The 23026-nt window shown below is 38.9% G+C and overlaps 1 protein-coding gene and 1 pseudogene across 4 annotated transcripts in view; one reads left to right on the top strand and one right to left on the bottom strand.

Moving 5' to 3' along the window:
* Positions 1–487: 487 nt before the first annotated feature.
* Positions 488–23026, bottom strand: part of LOC118935207 (bromodomain adjacent to zinc finger domain protein 2B-like) — a 33511-nt gene continuing 10972 nt past the window's right edge. Inside the window, exons 2-9 of one of the 4 annotated variants that reach the window (XM_057493777.1) lie at positions 15943–16076; positions 15408–15535; positions 6937–6978; positions 5477–5608; positions 5034–5183; positions 4624–4767; positions 4207–4350; positions 488–1027 (exon numbers count right to left, since the gene is read on the bottom strand). In XM_057493777.1, coding sequence (XP_057349760.1) covers positions 841–1027; positions 4207–4350; positions 4624–4767; positions 5034–5183; positions 5477–5607 — 756 coding nt within the window. In that variant the 5' untranslated portion in view covers position 5608; positions 6937–6978; positions 15408–15535; positions 15943–16076 and the 3' untranslated portion in view covers positions 488–840. Of the gene's footprint in view, positions 1028–4206; positions 4351–4623; positions 4768–5033; positions 5184–5476; positions 5609–5897; positions 6659–6936; positions 6979–15407; positions 15536–15942; positions 16077–17519; positions 17555–23026 lie in introns of those variants that run through there. The other 3 variants (XM_057493778.1, XM_057493776.1, XM_057493779.1) reach the window with 3 other exon arrangements.
* Positions 19610–20794, top strand: LOC130681216 (calponin-3-like; annotated as a pseudogene).

Raw genomic sequence — 23026 nt, forward strand, 5'->3', positions numbered from 1 at the left:
ACTCCTGCAGCCACAGTGAGACAAGGCCCCAGAGAGGTGTGGAGACCTCAACCCACTGGCAACCCCAAAGACCTGTCTGGTCTGGGGGGCTCAACAGGCATGAGGGGCACAGTTACAGGGCTAGTTGCCCCATGGACATCCCAGGGAGCAGACTGGGAGGGGGCGGGAAACAGCCAGCCTGGCTCCTGGTGCCCTGGGTCGGTGCACTCCTGCCCCGAGAATCCACGCCCACCCACTGTGGGGCCACCACCAGGGCAGGTCCAGGGCCACTCAGCACTAGGAGGACCGGACACCTGAGGAAAGGCCTGGCCACAAGGGGTCCATCCTGCTCGGAGACATTCCTCCTAAAACATTCCTTGTATTTTCAAGATTTAAAGCAATTTTCTAGTTTCTCCTTTTCACAGAAAACGAAGATTCTGAATGTGGCTTAATCATGAATAATTCATAAAATTAAATACATTCACTAAAAAATAAACTTACAAAATAAAAAAAGGAAAAGTAGATATTTATTGAGAGGGAAAGGAGAACCATCTCCCACATTAAAGCTCTGGTGTTGAATATTCAGTGCGATTTGATATATTTTAATTGCTGTTACTCTGTAACACCCTTACCTTTGAAAATTCTTTGGGTGTGCTTCCCTGTTCTACCTAAATTAGCTGATAAATCACACAAACCAATAACCAAGGGCCTTGGTTGTTGTAGGAGTGAAGCCTTTAAAAATGGTATCATTCTTCTGATACTGTTTTTGTGTGTGATACTTTTACTAAGATAAAAAGTCATTATGTGTGTGCCTTGCACATTTATGTAAAATATAGTTGACATTGCTGGTCTTATTCGCCCTTATTGAAAAGGAAAAAAGAGATTATTGTAGCTTTGGCTCACTTTGAGAGTATCTGTCCACTTTTTCTCAAAATACCTCCTCATACTGTGGCCTGCTCTGCCTGTATCAGAATCGTCTTGATTAAATGCTTCACAGTTGTCAAAAACAAGCCTGACATCGACAGCAAAGGCTTCCAGGTTTGGATACCTGAAAGAAAACACATGATTTAGAGGTTCTTTTGTAGGGTGGCTTTGTTTTGTAAACAAATGAAATGATAATAAAAGGTAAATAAAAAGTAAAACTGAAATGGTAAGAGAAAAAAAGATAATTGCATTTAAGCAGAAATAAAACACCTTATATCCTCTTACAAATGGAGCATTTTAAAACTTCCATGTGTTCTGGACTATAAAGGATATAGACAGGTTAAATGGAAAAAACAGATTTCTCAGAAGATCAAGATATATTTCAACTAACTAGCATTTCTCCCCCCATCCAATTTCCGGTTTGACTTGAATCACAATCCCAGCCCAGAACTCATTCCACTTGACTAGTTTAACTTTTCTGACCAATTGTAGCACTTGTAGTACCCTATGACCCACATTCAAAACAACTTAGTTTCATTAGAAATAATGTCAATGCCTCCTATGCACGATACACATTACAGCTGCCCTGGACCCTTCACATACATCCCAGGACATGCCACTCTGTGTTAAATCTTCCCCATTTCCTCTTTCTTTCTCTTCTCTTTTCAACCATGCTCTTTTCTCAAGCAATGGATTATGATGATCCCAACAACAAAACAGCATATTATCCCTTCACAGAGAAACACTATGAGGATCTGCCCTTCCATTGGAAGCACTGTGGCGTCTGTGCTTTTTTGGTGCGATAAACCTGATTCTCTTTCTCTGTAAGAGCACAGAGAAGACAGATTGGTGAATGCACCTGCCTAAGCTTTTTGGTAAAAAAAGACTGCCTTGTTTCAAGCCAACTCAAGCCAAATCAATATATTTTGAAGGAGGGCTTTTGGATATCCAAATTTAAATTAATTCTAATATATGACGATAAGCTGAACACTAATTTACCTTTTAGAAATACCTATGAAGTACACACGGGAGCTCTGAGACCTGGTAAAAGTGGAACTATTTCTTTCATCAAATACCTTGTATAGTCTTTTTCACTCTCTCATTTAAGTCAGTACTTATGTAACCTCACCCATTTTCCTATTCTTCTGGGAATTATTATTTTTATTCAGTTGACATTCACATAACATAAAATTGGCCATTTTAAGGTAGATAATTCAGTGGCACTTGGTATATTCCACACATTCTACTACCACCACCTCTATTTAGTTTCAAAACATTGTCATTACCCTAAAGTGAAACCTCATACCCAACCCATTAAACAGTTACTCTCCATTCCTCCCTATCCCAGTCTCCGGAAACAACTAATCTGTTTTTCTGTCTCTATGGATTTACCTATTCTGGGTATTTCATAAAAATAGAATCATACAACGTATGAGAATAGTTTTTATAAAATATTTTAATATTACTCTGAGAAATATTTCGCTCTTTAGACTCTTCCTTACTACAAGAAAAGATTAATGATTAATGTCAGGGAGACTGGAATCCAGGAAAGAATTCTCGGTGAGACTCTAGGTGCGGTGAGTGCGGTGCTCACATCTCTGCCATCCCTTCACAGGACAGGGCAGCTGACGGAACCCACACTCATTAAACTAGGCACCTCCTCCCCTCTGTTCTATAAATTTCTGATTTAAATATTTGAAATATTGTTGTGAGTTTTGTTTCCAGCTCATTAGTTTGGGCTTAATCAAACAATTTGAAGTTAGAGGACTTTGAATCCACTGAATTTTGACTCCAACACAGCTGGCGTCATGAACAGGATCGTACAGAACTGCTCCCCTCCGCCTGCCTCCCTCTGCTATGTTCCTCCTCCATTCACCAGTACTCATTCTCAAAAGGGAGCTCCGATTTTTGGTAATGTCTAAGCTCTATTTTAATGTTTGAACCTGTGTGTTTTGGGGATTTTGAGGCTGAAGTTCATCCTCCACCCAGGGACAGGAGAATTGCAGAAGATAAAGTCAAGAGTTAATTTAAACACTGGTAAAGTCTTCCTGTGTAAGTCTGTCCTAGCCCTGTGCTACCCACCTAAACATCTGAGCAAAAGAACTAGTTCCTATCTAGACACCAGCTTCTGCTGTTTGGTTCATATTAGAACCAATATTTTAACAGTCTTAAATGTTTTCTGAATTTTAATTTTTTAAAAGGTAAATAAAATCTTTTGAAAGACTGGCATTTCAGCCTACAAACAAATAAATTAGTCATTTTGTCAACTTCTTAAATCCTTTGATACATGTAAGAATGTTGGTCACTAATGAGTTAAGTTCTAATCAACACTTCTAAATTGAATATAAATTATAGAACAGGGTCATTTTCTCCCAAGGAATATCCAGGAGGGATCAATTAATACACTGTTAAATAATGCTTTTAAAAAACACAGTAAGAATGTAATCAAAATATATTTTATGGTTCTTTTTCATGTAAAGTTCCTTTTTTCTCCAGAATTACTGGTGAATTTGCCTGCAGTTATGGGCACAAGCTACATTAACCAAAAGCAGTATATAGGAATAAAGGGAGCGGGGAGAATGGAGTAGAGGGCCCATGCAGCTCCACGGCTCCTGGCCATTCTCACGTGAAATGCTTTATGTGGGTTTGTTCTGTAAACAAACAGCCTCATTCCTTCCTGTGGTTCCACAGGAGTCCAGTATCCAGAACCAACTAAAGCCCACTGACAGTGGTCACTCCCTGGCAGGAGTCTGAAGTCGTTTTAACAAAAATCATTAACTGTGACCAGGAAGCCACTTTACCCTTCGATAGGATCACAAAGACCATATGGTAGAGAGGAGCAAATAATTTTCTTCTACTTTTAACACAGGCCTTTTTTGTAATCTATGATTCTTTGTAAGGCTTTCATTACTTAAAATTAACAATGATCCATCTTATAATAATCTAAAAATATTATGAAATCAATTTTTGTTTAATGCACATGAAATGATATTGATATCCCAATGATGCACAATATAAGCTCCAGCTTACATGTCACTTAGTCACTTTGGGAGGCTTCCCTGATACTTTTCCTTAACTCCCAGGCTAGGTTTGGTGGCCTTCCAAAGTCAAAACAGCTTTATTACACTATTTCTAATTACTGATATAATTTTAATTGACTTGTCTTCCGTATCATACTACCTTAACCACACATATATATCCTGTCTCTAAAGGCAGGGCTTGTAATTGATGTATTCTTGGCTCACTATAAGAGTACTGAGCACATAACATTCAATAAACACTGAACAGAAATGATGTACTTACTGTCCACTAATTAATTTCTCTCTAATTGTGGAAAAATCCATAGGCTTCTTAATAACTTTGGTATAACCAGGAACAAAGTTCAAGTTTACAGGAAGACGAAAAGGCCATGCATCCTCATGATTTTCTATTTCGGTAAGGATCATACTAGAGAAAATAATATTTGAAATCAATATCCATGCTTTAGAGTTATCTATCTTTAGTAAGCTTTTATTCTCTTTCAAGTAAACACAATGCAAATTAATTCATAAAAAAAGATGAAAGAATACATTTACTTATAGTACAGAGTTGACATTATATAGGAAAATTCTTATTTATGCAAACTGTCAAAAAGTCACCTTTAATATATATAGTGGAAGGTTTCTAAACAGATACAGTGGGATGTTATGAACATATAGGACAGGAGAAGAGAAATAATACCTGCACAGGTCCTTACAGTCATCTCGTTTTGCTTTCTTAACACAAGTAAAACTTGGTTCTGACGAGTTACCAGAAGTGTTTTCCTCCCTTTTTCTTTTTCTCTGCTCTTTGCTGAGATGAGTTTCTATTTCATTAAGGTTCTTACTAGAGAAAATAATGTTTGAAATCAATATCCATGCTTTAGGGTTATCTATTTTTAGTAAAAGTTTAGCTTTCATTCTCTTCCAATGCAAATTAATTCATAAAAACACATGAAAGAATACATTTACTTATAGTACAGAGTTGACATTACATAGGAAAATTCCTATTTACACAAACGGTCAAAAAGTCATCTTTAGTATGGTGGAAGGTTTCTAAACAAATACAAGGGCATGTTATGAACATATAGGACAGGGGAACAGAAATAATACCCGCAAAGAGTCAGGTCCTTAGAGTGTTCTCGTTTCGTTGTCTTAACGGAACTAAAAGTTGGTAGTTTGGCCCAGTCACAAGTGTTTTCCTCTGTTTTCTTTTTTCTCAACGCTTCGCTGAGGCGAGTATGCATATCAGTGAGGATCATCCTAGAGAAAATAATGTTTCAAATCAACATCCATGCTTCAGAGTTATCCATCTTTAGTAAAAGTTTAGCTTTCATTCTCTTTCAAGTAAAGACAATGCAAATTAATTCATAAAGAAGATGAAAGACTACATTTACTTATAGTACAGAGTTGACATTACAAAGGAAAATTTCCACTCACAAAAACGGTCAAAAAGTCACCTGTAATATGGTGGAACCTTTCTAAACAAATACAATGGGATGTTATGAACATATAGGACAGGGGAACAGAAATAATACCAGCAAAAAGTCACGTACTCAGCCTCCTCTCTTTTCGGTGTCTTAACGGAACCACAAGTTGGTAGTTTGGACAAGTCATAAGTGTTTTTCTCTGTTTTTCCTTTCCTCAACTCTTCGCTGAGGCGAGTTACCATGTCGGCAAGGATCATCCTAGAGAAAATGTTTCAAATCAACATCCATGCTTCACAGTTATCCATCTTTAGTAAAAGTGTAGCTTTCATTGTCTTTCAAGTAAAGACAATGCAAATCAATTCATAAAATAGATGAAAGAATACATTTACTTATAGTACAGAGTTGACATTATATAGGAAAATTCCTATTTACACAAACGGTCAAAAAGTCACCTGTAGAACAGTGGAAACTTTCTAAATAAATACAATGGGATGTTATAACATATAGGACAGGGGAACAGAAATAATACTGGCAAAAAGTCACGTACTCAGCCTCCTCTCATTTTGGTTCCTTAACAGAGGTACAACTGGGTTCTTTTGACAGGTGACCCGAATCGTTTTCCTCCGTTGTTCCTTTTCTCTGCTCTTTGCTTAGATGTGGTTCATACACCAATACCAATGAAACGGGATACTCCTATTTACTGATGTCTGCCACTTCATGCACTACTTAAAGCCATAAAAGCTGCACCATTGGCCATAAGGGCATCTAAAAGGCACAGTATGAAAATAAGATAAGCACTACCAGTAGCTTAGAGTTTGATCATCTCATTTTATTTCAAACTTCAAAAATCAAAGTTGTAACGTCTAATCAATTCTTTTTCGTATCCCCAAAGGGATATTTCTAATATCACTTCTAAAATTTACCTATAAAACACGAATCTATTTCATATTCTCTCATCAACCTAACTGAAAATTCACACCGTATTCAATGGCAGTTTTGCATCAGGAAAGATGGGAGAATATGGGTCACAATTGTACCTGATTTGTACAGTTATCCAACTTTCATTTTAACATCAGTAACACAAATTTTCGGACAGTGGCCTTCAATAAGGCTTACACAATTCAATTAAAAATCTTGGGGACAGATCATACTTATAGACAGACAAGCAGATGTATGCAATGCACTGTGATGTAAAGCCATGCAGCAGTATGTAATATGACAGCAGCCAGTGCTACACTTTATGCATTGCTATGACAACCATATCACAACCAAATCACAATGTGGTGTTAGATGTACAAAAATAAACATATCCATACCATATCTAGTCTATGCCTCTCCACCTCCCAGTAGAAAGAGTTGGCACAACATTATGAAACAGAAATCACATAGTCATGAAACCAATTTTTAACCACCCAAAAGACACCAATACGAAAGCAAGACAATAACTGTAAGATGAAGGGAAAACTTAAGGGGGAATCATAATGGAAATTTTTAAGAAAATATTTTCAAGATGCTCCCCAAATTAAGATTTAAGAAAAATCATAAAATGTACATTTCAACAATTGTTTAACTTTATGTCTACAGACCTGATGCTTCAGAACAGCTTGTTGACTTCTGATTTCTCTCTCCTAAAAAATAAAAAGCTTTTAATATATAATTTCAGGGAAGATTTAGAACATGTTACAAGTATTGCAAGTTCCTTTTCTGAAGTTCTATAGTTGCCCATTAGGTCGAACTATATAAAATTGTAAATATGTAATCATTTTTTACTTACAAAATAGGCAATTTCATGCGGTTCTACCTAACACATAAAAACTGTATGACAACATCAAGGATCTTTATTCAGCAGACATTTAAACTTAAAATTTAAGGACCTCATGCCACATTTCAATAGCACATTTACTGAACCGACTGACCTAGATTGTCAGAACATGTCAGATACAAATGGAACATGTATTTTTTATCATTTTAACAATAAAATATTAAATAAATCTAATAAGTAGATTTGGCACAACCCTGAAATCTAACTAACTCGAACTCTCTCCACTCTGAATATAAATTGCCAAACAGTCTATAATTAACAGCATCTATATCATTTTATATACTGTAAGTGAATGAGAGTGATGAGAGGCAATGGGATCAGCTTGAGATTCTCACACCTGCCTAGGACTCAGCGGACCATTCCAAAGGGTGGGGCTTGATGCAAGCTATTCTATGAAGGCTAATAATTTAAATATTTTTATAAAAGTAAAATCTGGGTGAAATTAATATTAAGGGAAGCCATGAAAAAGGGTAGAAATCTAAAGAACAAAGTAAGAAGGTCTATATAAAAAAGGTGACAAACAGTTCCCTGGCTTTATAAACTACACAGCAAAATGCAGTCTGTAGGAAATTCTACAAATTACCCAGTTTATTCAACAAATAAATTTCAAGAAGTGAAAACACTGCGAGAAGATTAAAGGGGCCTTAAAGGATGTATCAAACATGCCTAATGTTTGGATCTTACCTAGATTTTAATTCAAATAGACAAACTGTTTAGGAAATTCTGAGAGTTAAGAATTTAAACAATGAAAATTTTGAACAATGTCTGATATTTGATATCAAGAAATTATCATTTTAAAGTATGATAATGGTATTGTGATACTTTTGTAGAAAACAAGAATTCTTATCTTTTAGATACATTTATAGATGAAGTACGATGTCTAAAATTTGCTTCAAGTAGTAGATGGGAATATATGTAAAACAATATTGTTCATACAATAATTTCTAAAGCTGATGATAGGTACATGATGTACATTATTTTGCCTACTTTTGTGATATTTCAGATTTCCCACTATAAGTCTCCTCGTGGAAACACATACACCAGCATAACACTAGTGTACTACAGGAATAAGCCTGCTTAGTGCATAGGTAATAATCAAGAGCTGGTTGTCCTCCACAAGGAAACCAAAACAAATACACTGTTACGTGACCTTATTTAGAGTCCCAAGTAGTATGTCCAGACATAGGAAAAACATTCTTTCAAAATAACCTTTCTAAAACAATTTTTAAATTACCTTATACTTCTGAGAGAGAATTCCTTTGGTGTGAAGGTTAATAAGAATTTTTTAGTGTTCCTTTTTCCTTAAAAGAACCTTAAAGCAGGATTCAGCCTGAACCGCTCTGGACACTTCTGCAGCCAGAGCCAGCAGTCCTGACTGCCCTTTATGCTGTGGCACCAGGCTCGGAATGATGACATATGATGACCTCACACAATGGGTGCCATGGACACAAGCACTGCTCTTGCTCCCATCACGGATGACAGTTACACCCCACAGTCCAAGCACCATGCTCTGTCCGAGGCATTTTGAATGTGTTGTTCACTTTAATCTTCATAATCATTTGACCTAGTAAGGTGGGTTTCACGGTCCCTATATTACCATTGAGGGAACTACAGGCCCACTGAGGTTAAATCATTTCCTGAGGTGCACTGGCAATAAGGAACAGCAACGTGTGATTTGAACCCAGGACTGTCTCTCTCTAAAACCTGCAGTCTTAGCCACTACATGTACTTCACTGCTATTACAAAGACATTTTTATACTTGATACTGATCATGATATTCAGGATGAAAGCATAGTCAAGATGATGTTATGGCAGGGTTATGGAAAAAACCAATGCACATACTCAGTGTCTACATGTCAAAAAAATATCTATACTAAACCTTTTCAGTAATTCCCATTTTAAATAGTAATCCTGAGGAGAGAATTTTGGCTGAGATTTCAAATGAAGTCAGTAGGAACAGCAGTTGTACTAACTGCATTTTTACACCCTAAAACACTAAGGAGGAATCCGGCAAAACAGTTTTATGTTCACCAGCATGGGGAGCTTTTGATTGAATTTCAAGGGTTCAATCAATTAAGCTTTTTTAAATCCAGTTATAATTTTTACATAGTTATATTTTATTCAGCTAGGAAAATATACCTGTGACAAAAAAGGAACAGATAATCTTGGTGTCCAAAATTCACCTGAAAAATGACATCATTTACATTTTTGCTTTAGGCATTTATAAATAAATACTTTCTAAGGGCGATTCATGTATCGGGCTTTTTCATAAAATGAGAAATGGATTGTTAGGAAAAGCTGAAGCTTGTATTAAAGTTTAATTCACTGAACAGTCAAATCAATTGTGGGTGAGGAAAAAAAGAAGTATTTTTCTCAATAAACTTTCCTTAGAAAAAGCAAATATAATTTATATCATTTGATTCCTATGCTTTTTTCATTCAGAAATTATGCATAAAAAGGAGTTTATTCTTTTTTCTTAATCTCCAAGACTAAGATAGTAAATGGTTCCTGAAAATAATCTTTCTTAAGATTTAAAAGAAACAGAGAAAAAAGATGACTAAGAAGATAGAGATGGTGACAGATCAAGCCTTTTATACCATTATAATTCTCCTTTTACAGCTACTAATTTAAATCTTAAGCAGTAACACATTCATTTCTATAAATACTATCGTGAAAGAGAAGGAAAAAAGGGTTTACGGACACACATACACCAGCATAAAGCTAGTGTACTACAGGAATAAGCCTGCTTAGTGCATAGGTAATAATCAAGAGCTGGTTGTCCTCCACAAGGAAACCAAAACAAATACACTGTTACCTGTCCTTATTTAGAGTCCCAAGTAGTATGTCCGGACACAGAAAAGCATCCTTTCAAAATAACCTTTCTAAAACAATTTTTAAATTACCTTATACTTCTTTTTTGAGAGAGAATTCCTTTGGTGTGAAGGTTAATAAGATTTTTTTAGTGTTCCTTTTTCCTTAAAAGAACCTTAAAGCAGGATTCAGCCTGAACCGCTCTGGGCACTTCTGCAACCAGAGCCAGCAGTCCTGACTGCCCTTTATGCTGTGGCACCAGGCTCGGAATGATGACATATGATGACCTCACACAATGGGTGCCATGGACACAAGCACTGCTCTTGCTCCCATCACGGATGACAGTTACACCCCACAGTCCAAGCACCATGTTCTGTCCGAGGCATTTTGAATGTGTTGTTGGGGGCCCGGCTCCTGGGGAGGGCCGAGGCGCTGGCAGCCGTGTCCCAGCACGCGCGCCCCGGGGGTGTGCCTGGCACGCCCCCAGGACCACGGAGGGGTTCTGCCACCGACTTGGCCGGAGGGCGGCTGGCTTGCGTCGAGCTAGCCGGCCCGTGGGCCGCCCTGAGCAGCGGGCCGGGGAGGCGGAGTCGCCGGGGGGCGCGCGCATCCTGCGTCTGTCCCCGCAGCTGCCCTCGACGCGGTGGTGCCTCCCTGCGCGGCTGCACGGCCGGCCGTGGGAATGCGTACTCCGCCCCCGGGGATCAGCGGGCCTCGCGAGACGCGAGGTTCAACCCGCCCCCGGCGCGGCACTCCCAGCATCCTTGCTCCGCCCAGGCCGGGCCTGCTGCGTGAACTCGGGCGTCCTGCGTTTTCACTGGATGCTTCAAACTCGGCGGTGATGCAGACACCGGGCTGGGCTTGTGGGGAGGGCTCACACCCGGCTGCTCCCGCGCCGCCCGTCCCCGGGTTGCGGCTCCCCAGCCGGAAGACTGCAACTTTGCAGAATCATCAGAAGCATCTTCCATATACAAAACACAGTTGGAGAACCCACTGACCCAGTACGAATGACAGGCCTGTGCTGAGAAGCAGCAGTGAAAGGCTATGATCTTCTCTGGAGACAAAAGACCATACAGCACAGAGAAGAGAAGTAGTGACTCTATAGCATCTTACTACACTGATGGACAGTGACTATAATGGGGTATGTGGTGGGGACGTGATAATGGGGGGAATCTAGTAAGCACAATGTTGCTCATGTGATTGTATATTAATGATACCAAAATAAAATAAAGTATTTGATGAAAGAATAAATGAATGAAAAAAAAGACAGAGAACACTTGCTGTACAAGAGATTCCGGTAATCGGAGAGCTTCACTGGAGAATTCTACCAAACTCTTAAAGAATTAATGTCAATCTTTCTCAAAATCTTCCAAAAAATTGGAGAGTGCAGAACACTTCCAAGCTCACTCTATGAGGCCACCATTACCCTGCTATCAATCCAGATTAGGATGCCATGAAAAAAACACAACTGCAGACCAATATTATTGAAAATAGATGCAAGATTCTTACTATGCTGATGCACAGTACCTGTAATGGGGTATGTGTTGTGGACTTGACAATAAGGGGGAATGTAGTAACCACACTGTTGCTCATGTGAAACATTCATAAGATTATGTATCAATGATACCTTTAATAAAAAAAAATATAAAATAGATGAGCATTTTCTACAAGTATTAGTAAACCAAATTCAAGGTCACATTAAAGGGATTTCCCACATGACCAGCTGACACTTATCCCAAGGAGGCAAGTGGTTCAATATGCAAATCAGATGAGATTAGAAGTAAATGAAAAAAATCTTATCTCAGTAGAGTCAGAATAAGCATGCTACAAAATACAATATACTTTTATCATAAAAACCCACAAGAAACAGAGCAGAGAAGGAACAACCTCAGCATGATAATGTCCATATACAACAAACCTATAGTTAACCTTATACTCAGCAGTGAAACATTGAAAGCTTCCCCTCTAAGGCCAAGAAGACAAGGACTCTTGAGCCTGCACATAATGATGTTGGAGAACTTTGGACTCTAACCCATCTGAGGTCATGAAAATGACAGATAGTCTATGGACCAGAATGCAGACATATTTTTCTCATAGTTGATGCACTTGCTGATATTTAAAGCTGGTCTGCAGGTAAGAATTATTTGATTTCCTAATGTGGGTCATGTCGTACTTCTGTGGTAAATTGTGCCTCTAATTGGAAAAATACAGTGGACAATTTTCTATGATGGAGCAAATGTAGTGGTGCACTGACCACTGGAAAATCTGAATGAAGGAATATCAGGGATATTGCAGGTTTTCTGTAAGTCTGAAATTATCTGAAAACACTCTTCTAAATGACTGTGTTCATACTATGCCATTAAGGCAGTCTGACTGCAAAATATGTTACAGATGAAGAGCTTGATTTACCCCAGATGAACCAAGTTGTAAAGCTAAAGCTGGTCAACCCTGTAAGAAACTGAACATTTAGAAGGCAGTACATGAGTAATGTATTAATGTTACTGTACCTCCAGTGTGATGGATAATTTGTGGAGCCTGGGGAAACACTGAGAACTCTAAACCCCTTTTTCTATCATGATGCCTTTCCTCACCTGGCTACTATGAAAACTCTCTAACCCTTGCCACAGGGCACAGGACAGGGACAAGGGCATTCCCCCTTACCACCACTCCTCCTATTAAGGCCCATGGCGCCCCTGAACCACTGCACCCTGTCCTCTCCACGAGGCTGGCGGAGGACGGAAGCTGGGGTCTTAGCTGTCATTTTGCTTCTTGTGTGGTGCTGCTCTGAGTCTGTCCCTACAGGTATGACCCAGCAACATGAAGAGAGGGGACTAGACAGAGAGAATCACCACTCTGGCTCTCTTGAGGTGGGATTCTCTTATGACAAATTACCGGGTAAGCGGCAGGAAGGAGCGACATGACCTCGCGGGGAATTTACGGTGCAGAGGTATGTGGACTATGTGATGAAGAGACTATCCCCTTTGTGCTGCCGTACGGGACTACATGTAATTGGTGCATTTTGACACAGGTTAACATGACTCAAAAGTTAATATATGGAATATCAAAGGAGAATATATACTACGCTGAATCCAAATCTTGATACAAAATCATTATTAAATTGTATGCAAATTAGCACCGTGGAATGATATTTTGACTGACTGGAAATAAATTTTAGGTGTCTCCTGACAATTTTAAGACTCTCCTGAAAACTGACAATTTAATCAAACATCATAATTATTAGTTCACTCGTTTTTAAATAAACAATGAGAGTATATAAATTTGGAAGTATGTTGTATGAATGTAAAACTTCAATAAGGCACATGGATATACTTTATGAATTTGAAAATTAAAAACAGTAAATTGAAAATATTTTTGGCTTTAGTACAAATATGTAAACTTGAAATATTACATTGTGAGATATAATACATACACTCTTTAAATATTTAAGAGAATTTCAATTATTCCAGTGTCATAGGAAATTAACCATTTTGAGAATTCATAGAAGCATTGGTAAAAAGCATCTGATTTCCACAGTCAGATACTGTCCACAATTCAAGCAGACAATCCCCTGAATGTACACCTACTTCCCCTGTGTGTGAATCTGTGTAGGGCTTCCTCCATGAAAACAATTAAGAAGTAAAACCTACAGCATGCTAATAGGTTTTATATACAGACACCCTTGTAAAATAAAGATTCTATACATAGTTATGAGAAACTAAAACAAAACCCCCGTTAATAGTCCAGAAAATTTTAGACTCCTTAAGTAATTAAGAAAACTTCCTCAGGAGTTGTAACACATAAAATACACAGTGCTAAACTCAAAAGCACGCTGGCACAGACAGACTCTCAAATTTAATGCAATTGATCATGATGAGATGATCATATGAATCATAAGCAAATGGTTAAAAAACAGCTCTAGTGAAAAACCAGGACAATATGTAATTCCTCATGCTTATTAGAATGCCTGTCGTGTAGCTTACCAACAAAGAATATTAGGTGAAAGTATATTAGAGGAATGTAAAGCTAAAGCAAGGTTTATGTATATTTTTTTCTGAAGCTCAGAATTGACCAAAAAAGTAAAGGAATGAGCATGCTATAGAGAAACTTGAATTTTCCATTATTACAAGAAGGAAGCACATAAAAAAGGAAGATTAGAAACATCTCACTGTCATCTCAGAAACCAAGATACACAAAAGTAAAGTACCTTCAGATTTTCTACTTGGAACCTGAGAAAATCTGTTTTCCATAAATGCATCTCATTTAGAAAAAGCAGCCAATGTTTTGGCTCTTAAGCTTTACGGTGATTTCAGTCCTAAAGATGTTTTGTAACTGCACAGGCATTCCCTGTCTGATAAAGGCCCTCAGACATCTCACTGATACAGAAGACTGGGTCCATCAATTATGACCCACAGTATGGGAATCAGAATGTGTAAATTAAGATTTTTAAAAATGGGAGTTTGCAAACCAAGGTAAATAGCAAACTAAAATGGCCCAGGACTCTGATTTCCCCCTCAAGGCCACAGACAGACTATTGACTCGTGTATCCTTGACTTGTTTTGCAGGAATTTAGGCCCCACCAGACATGCCACCTCCTGACAATGAGCACATGGACTCCAGCCTCAGTGGAGTCAGAAGGCTGACAGCTAACACTCCTGAAACAGTCCCCTGTCACCTCACCATGGACCCATCAGAACAATGCCACAAGCTCATCGCACATCCTGCAACCCTTTCCTATAACCTTTAAAAGCCCTTGCTTATAAGCCAATAGTGAGTGCAGGGCTTTAAGTTTTAGCTATCCATTCTCCTTGCTTGGGGAACACCCACCTTCTTTCACCACATCCCAATGTCAGGGTTTGGTTTCACTGCTCATGTCAGTGTTTGGCTTTGCTGTATATTGGCTTAGTGGAAACAGGTTTGTTTCATTTGGTAATAAATTCACCTTAAATGGTTTTAAGCAGCATGCAGTAGGTGGCATGAAGAGAAAAGACATCATATTTTGATCTTCTAAACCTGATTCATGAAACTTGCTCACTCTAATCGTGTATCAAAACACTTAGATGTTCCCTTGGTTCATTTATGTATGTTTTAACAAATACATTCATTCACACAGAGGTCTACTAAAGAACATATTAGTGGATGAAGATAATTTTTAAAAATTATGTTCAACACTAATTCAGGAGAAATCATCAAGCACAATGATAATCCCGTTTGAAAATGACAAGCTACAGGGGATATAAACATATTGATAAGTTAGCTTTTTGAAAGCTAGGACCATAAAAGTGTACTAAATTCTGGTTTGGCATCAATAAAATAGAACTCAAAATAATATTCTGAATTTTAATGTACTTAAACTTCCACTTTTCAGTGGATCTCAATTACTTTAATGTTGGAAAAGTAACAATACAGGTGAGTGAAGGGACTTACTAGGGTGTGACTTTTTTCTCTTTGCCTCCGGTTGCAGGGAAGACTGGCTGGTCCCATTTCTTGATATGAATTTTATGACTGTGAATATGATGCTGAATCGGGATTTCTCTACAGAAACAATCCTGAATCTAAACGATACAGAATAATATAAAGTTAAATCATTAGAAACCCTCAGTGAATGAGGAACATTGCACATTAATTATTACAGGGTCAGATCTTTAAAGATGATTCACAGAAGAGCACAAAGCTCTAAGAGCTGGCTCATTCCTCACTTGATCTGCTTCCATAAAGCATTTTAAATTCACAAAATATTATTCCTTCTGGGCACACACTATGCCTCAGACCCTGGAGCTATTATATAATCTAATTCTGGTCTTTCATAACAGTGTTATTGTATAGATAACACCAGCCCTATTTACCTTTCTAAGAAATTTTTATACAACACACGTTAAAAAAAAAAGTTACAATACTATATGAGAATTTAATAAAGAAAGCATTTAGGAATATGATAGAAAATGGCAGGTTCTGTACTTACTCCTTGCAGAAACATCCAGAAGAAATCATGGCAAAGCCCCCTCTGCAGGTGTCAGGACCCCACACGGGAAGCATTTTCCTCCTGGTGGATTGGGCTCCAAGTCATCCCAAAGTTTCAGCCCAGACTCCTGGGTCCTGCAGATACAAAAGCTCAAGTCTTCACTCTAGCAAAGGTACCAGAGTGCACAGGAGGAGCACACGTGCTCAATGCATGCCACAAAAGGCAGGTTCAGGCATCCCATAGCTCAAACATAGTCACTGATGGTTGGGCCCCTTCTTTGAAGTCCTGGCAAAGGGCTCAAATTCAATATATGGATTATTCAGTGAAAATATATGGTTAAGTTCAAACAGAAATGGAGCCCATTGTTCTGTGCCCAGACGGGATTTTACACATATACCATAAACTTAAGTTCAAAGTGAACATAAAAGTTTCTGATTTTCAGTCAACCATTAACATATGATTGGAATATGTAAGAAACAGTATCATTTATATCCACCAAAAATAAAAAATGCAAAAATACAAATGCTCAAATATAAATGCAACAAAATACTTGTAGATCTCTGGGGAAAAACATGTGAAACATTTCTGAGAACAATGAAAGAAAAAACAAAACAACTGAGATATACTGTCCATGATCAAAATTCCATTACTAAGATGTCCATTTTCCTCAAATTGACTTAGAGACCCCAAGTAATCCTAACAATAACCTTACCACACTATATTGCAGGAATTGACAACTCAATTGAATACCTGTTCATCTATCAATAATAAAGAAAAAGTTGAACTCAAACATTAAAATTTCAAGCTTAATTGCACAGCTACAATAACTAAAGGAGCATAATATTTAAAATTAATACACACAGGGACTCTCTTTTCCCCTCCTTGTGTGAGCCAGGAGCTCTGTCCGTTCACTTTATCTCTAAATAAAAGCCTCTACCTTGCTCTCCTACCTTGAGTGTTTATGAAGCTCATTCTTCGGCTTCGTGAACAAGAACCCTGACATCAGAGTGACCCAAAACAACAAGTCTCCAACCACAAAAGCACTGACACCTTCTCTGCCCTGATAGAAACCACTGAAGAAACAGAACTTGACAGCCCTTGATTGAGACTTCATGGTAATTGCCCAAAGCAGCAATTTCATCCTAATGGATCCAGAAGATGACTGAGAAATTAGATTTTGCCTTGCTATTAAAAAATCATCAATCTACCAAACTTCAGGAAAAAAATAACAGAACACGTCTTTCTAGTTGCCCTGTTTGTTATCTGTGCTCCAACAACAAGGATCCTCCTGGCTGCAAGTGGGTAACAGACTTGCCAAGCATGTTACTCCAATTTCAGGAGGCAAGCGACTTACATATTAGTTATAAAACTGCACTAGATTAAGTGAACAAACTGTATTTCCATTCTACAGTATTATCTTGATCTGTAAACCTGTCATTACCCTGAATATTTTCAAACACCTAAAACTCAACTAGTTCTAATCATTTGCTTTACCAGTCAAAACCAAATGTGTGCTTGACACCCTCCATTTAAAAAACCCAGCTGCCTTGATGTTGATGTCTAGAAGAAAAACCTACCAGAGGTTTCCACAGGTCATTCACCCTTCTATTGGGCAGGTGTGTTTAGATGAAACTTATGATTTAAATGTCAAGCCACACTATAAATTGCACTTCTTTCTCCTGATTAATAAAATAAATAAATAAATGAATACACACAAATAGATGAAATAGAACAGAGAGTTCACAAATGGACCCAACAAATTACAGAAACTCGAACCTGGCCAAAGAAATAAAAGCACTTCCATACAGAAAACAGGGCCTTTAGACTTTATTCTTCCATTGTCTTATTTAGAGTTCACCACCATCAACAAATGGAGACAAGGCAAAAAGACGGCCATGTATATGTAAATGAACACAGACAACTCAAGTCAGAAATGAAAGAGAAGTGACAACTGACACCACAGAAACACCAAGGACTGCAAGAGGCTGTTATAAAAAACATCATGCCATCAAATTGGGAAACATAGGAGAAAAGGTAAGCTCCTAGAAATGCTCAATATTCCAAAACGGAACCAGAAGAAATAGAAAATCTCCACTGACAGACTGACAGTAATGAACTGCACTGATAATCAAAAAAACACTCCTTACAAAGACAAGGACCAGATGGTTCCAAAATTACTTCTACCAAATATTTAAAGTACAGTTAATATTCCCCTTTCTCAAACTACTTCTAAACCTTGAAAGGAAGGAAAACTTAACGCCATTTCATTACTTCGGCATCACCCCAATACCAAATCCAACAAAAACAGTACAAAAAAGGAACACTAAGACACCACCATCCTTGAAGGAACACATTTGTGAAAATCCTCAAAAAAACTAGCAGCAAACTGAATTAAAAAATACACAACAAGACTCATTAACAAGGAACAAGTAGGATTTATTCCAGGGATGCAAAGATGTTGAAATATCTGCAAATCAATGTGACACACCCCATTAACAAACGAAAGGATAAAAACTATCATCATCACAATAGGTACTAAAAAGGATCACAAAATCCAACATACTTTTATGCTAAAAACTCAACAAAGTGTGTAGAGAGGGAACATACATCAACATAACAAAGGCCATATATGACAAACTCACAGCTGCCATCACACTGAATTGAAAAAAGCTGAAAGCTTTTCCTCTAAGGTCAGGAACAAGACAAGGATGCCCACTGTCACCACTTTTATTAAACACAGTCCTGAAAGTCCTAGCCACGGCAACCAGACAAGTAAAAGGCATCCAAGTTGGTAAGGAAGAAGTCAAAGTTCCCCTATTTGCAGGTGACATGATACTGTATAGAGAAAACCCTAAAAACTGCATCAAAAAACTACTGGAATTAATAAATGTCACAGAAAAAGTCACAGCAAACAAAACCAATGCACAAAAACCTGCCGCATTTACACATACAAATGAACTAACAGAAAGAGATTTAAGAAAGAATCCCACTTATGATTGCCTCAAAAAGAATAAAATCACTGGGAAGAAAATTCAACCAAGGCAGATAAAGACCTGTACTCTCAAAATTCTAAGACACTGATGAAAGAAATTGAGGAAGACACAAATAAAATGGAAAGCTATCCTGTGCTCCTGGATAGGATGAATGAATATTGTTAAATGGCCATATTATCCAAAGCAACCTATAGATTCAACGCAATCCCTATCAAAAAAACCAATGGCATTTTTCACTCAACTAGAGCAAAGAATCCTAAAATTTATATGTAACCTCAGAAGACCCTGAAGAGCCAAAGAAATCTTGACAATGAAGAACAATGCTGGGGGTAAAAAGCTATACTACAAAGCTGCAGTGAATTAAACAGTATGGTACTGACACAAGAACAAATATATGAATCAATGGAACTGAACAGATAACTAATAAACAAACCCACACGTATATGGTCAATTAAAATATGACAAAAGAGGAAAGAATATACAATGGGGAAAAGACAGTCTCTTCAATAAATGGCGCTGGGAAAACCAGACAGCTACATACAGGACAATGGTATCACATCACTGTCTAACATCATGCACAAAATTCAATTCAAAATGGATTAGGTGGGGGAATCTGGCACTGACCAGGAGGCTCCCCTGGACCCAGATGCGGAGAGCCACCGAGGCTCCGCCTGCACTCCACCACCACATCCCGGCGTCTCTTGCACCACCCAGGAGAGAGAGCTCCGAGCATCTCCCGCTGCAGCTGCTCCTCGGTTCTGGGAACGTGGAAGCTGAGTGCGAGAAACCCTCAGATCCAAGCGCAGCCTCTTCCGGCCACCAGGACTACCATGACCCACTTCAGCAAGGGCCCATCCTATGGGCTCTCAGCCGAACTCAAGAACAAGATTGCTTCCAAGTATGACAATCAGGCAGAAGATCTTCGCAACTGGATAGAAGAGGTGACAGGCATGAGCACTGGCACCAACTTCCAGCTGGGCTTAAAAGATGGCATAATCCTCTCCGAACTCATAAACAAGCTACAGCCAGGCTCAGTGAAGAAGGTTAATGAGTCTTCACTAAACTGGCCTCGGTTGGAGAATATTGGCAACTTTATTAAAGCTATTCAGGCTTACAGTATGAAGCCACATGATATATTTGAAGCAAATGATCTTTTTGAGAATGGAAACATCACCCAGGTTCAGACGACACTGGTGGCTCTAGCAGGTCTGGCTAAAACAACAACATAACCATTGACATTGGAGTTAAGTATGCAGAAAAGCAAACAAGACGTTTTGATGAAAATTAAAAGCTGGCCAAAGTGTGATTGGTTTGCAGATGGGAACCGACAAATGTACCAGTCAGGCAGGTATGACAGCCTATGGGACTAGGAGGCATCTTTATCATCCCAAAATGCAAACTGACAAACCTTTTGACCAGTCCACGATTAGCCTGCAGACGGGCACCAATAAAGGAGCCAGCCAGGCAGGGATGTTAGCACCAGGTACCAGAAGAGACATCTACGATCAGAAACTAACATTACAACCAGTGGACAACTCTACAATTTCCCTACAGATGGGTACCAACAAAGTCACCTCCCAGAAAGGAATGAGTGTGTACGGGCTTGGGCAGCAAATATATGACCCTAAATACTGTGCTGCTCCAACAGAACCTGTCATTCACAATGGAAGCCTAGGAACAGGAACAAACGGGTTGAAAATCAGTGATAGTGATTATCAGGCAGAATACCCCGATGAGTATCATGGTGAGTACCAAGATGACTACCCCAGAGATTACCAGTACGGTGACCAAAGCATTGATTATTAGTCACACGAGGAGTTCAGTATTTAGCCCATTGTTTTTTATCCACTGAGAAACAAGCTAGCCTTGAGTAATTTTTATCTTGTCTTCCTCAAACACTCTTATGCTTATTGTATCTAAAAGAAGTATTGCCTTACATACATTCCCTCTTCCTTTTCCTGCCTCTTCCCTAAATAGTTGCCTTTTAGTGCTGTAACAGTCAAATCCTACAGCATAGCCATTAACTTGCATGCACAGTGAAAAGGAATACTGTGAAAGGGGAGTACTGTGAGACAGCCAGTACAGTAATGGAAGATCTACACATTTTAACAATCTTCTACTTAAAATGGTATTTTCAAGCAACAGAAAGTTTTTGGTTTTTTGGGGTTTTTTTTTTTTTTCAGTTTAGTATCTGGTTTCTACACGGAAGACTAATAAACTCGTGCTTATAATTAAATGTGGTCTTTGCCAACTAAATTTAAGATGCTGCATTTTAGAAATTTACATAGCAATGTTTTTACAGTATTGTTTCGCTGAATAAAGTCATGATCAGTGTGTATTTGTGATTAAATGTGTACTTATTCTTACCCAAGCTGACAAGATCTTTTGAGAATGGTGTTTCTAAAGGAGCGTGTATAAAATCAGCCCGCAGACAGTTAGGTCTGGGCAGTGCATTTGCTCTTCCTGTTTGTGCCAATGTTTCAATGTAGAGTTGCTCTGTTTCCTTCAACTGTATTTATTGCTGCATTTCTCAGCATAAACTTATCCCATTGTATTTTTTATAAACAAATATATTTTTTTGAACATTAAAAAAAATGGATTAAATACCTAAAGGCATGAAAGCACAAAACTTTTGAAAGAAAAGATGGGCATGAATCTCTTGAAAATCAGCAACAGTAAATTTTTTCTGAACACATCTCCCCAGGCAAGGGAAACAAACGAAAGAATAAACAAGAGGGGCTTCATCGATCTAAAAAGTTTCTGTGAAGGACAACATCAACAAAATGAAAAGGCAACTTACTGTAAGGAATATCTGAAAGTGATATATCTGATAAGGGACTGATATCCAATACATATTGGATAAATATACCCCAAAACAAAGAACCCATTAAAATATGGGCAGAGAATCTAAACAGACATTTTTCCACAGAGGGCGTACAGATGGCCTACAGTCACATGAAAAGATATGACACATCACTAATCATCAGGCAAATGCAAATTAAAACCACGAGGGAACTTGCTCAAGATGACAATGTGAGTAGGGTGGCGAAAATATCCCCCCAAAACCATATATATTTTGAAAATACAGCAAATGCAACTATTCCTAAGAGAGAGACCAGAAGATACAGTACAACGGCCAGGCTACATCTACATCTGTGAGAACCCAGCATCTCACGAAAAGGGTAAGATATAAAGCTGTGACATGGTGGGACCAGAGCACTCCCCCAACCCCAGCTCACCGGCGTGAGGAAAAGAATCTGACTGGGGAGGGAGTGGAAGCCCAGGACTGCTAAATAACCAGCCCTAGTATTCTGCATTGGGAGCACAGACACACATTGCACGGTATACGGGATATTAGAGAAACGGAAAAGTAAATCCGAGATGGAGACCCTGAACAGGTCCCCATAGCCAGCTTCCCCGGAACAAAAGGAAAAGCACGCACTTTAAAAGTCGTAAGGGGACAAGGGTTCAACAGGTGGACAAAATTGTCCTGGCACACTCAGAAAAGCAGGCTGGGAATCTGAAGGAACTTCAGGCGCCCTAACCCCCTCGGTGGCAACACTGCTCGAAAGCCCCTCACAGTGATTAACAGCCTGCTATTCATTCCCCCCGGCTGGCACTGCAAGCGAACTGCTGACACGCCATTGCTGCAGACCAGCCAGGGAGAAGCCACACTCACAGCAACCACACAGAATCTTCTCCCAGTGCACAGTTAAACGAGCCAGACCCAGAGACTGCTCCCTGTGTGCAGCTACCTGGCATAGGCTTAAGGAAGACAGCACAAAGTGCGTAAGTAACTAAGGGGCACCTTTCTCGCAGAACGTGTGGCTCGCCTGCAACCCCCGCCAGTGCCTTAGGCTATGCTGAGGGCTGCCCTGCCAACGGCAGCTCAAGGGATTAACCCAGAGACTGCTTGCTGTGTGCAGTTAACCAGCACAGGAAGCAGAGAAGGGCAAGGCGACCAGCAAACAGGAAGGGGCTTGGTCCTCCCACCTGACAAACATGCCACTCACTGGCGATAACTTCTATCGCCATGAAAAGGAAGAACCTGGTTCAGTCCAAAATCACTCAAACACCAGAGAGAGAGGGCC

The sequence above is a fragment of the Manis pentadactyla genome, chromosome 16 (assembly GCF_030020395.1).
Source record: "Manis pentadactyla isolate mManPen7 chromosome 16, mManPen7.hap1, whole genome shotgun sequence".
Taxonomy (NCBI): domain Eukaryota; kingdom Metazoa; phylum Chordata; class Mammalia; order Pholidota; family Manidae; genus Manis; species Manis pentadactyla.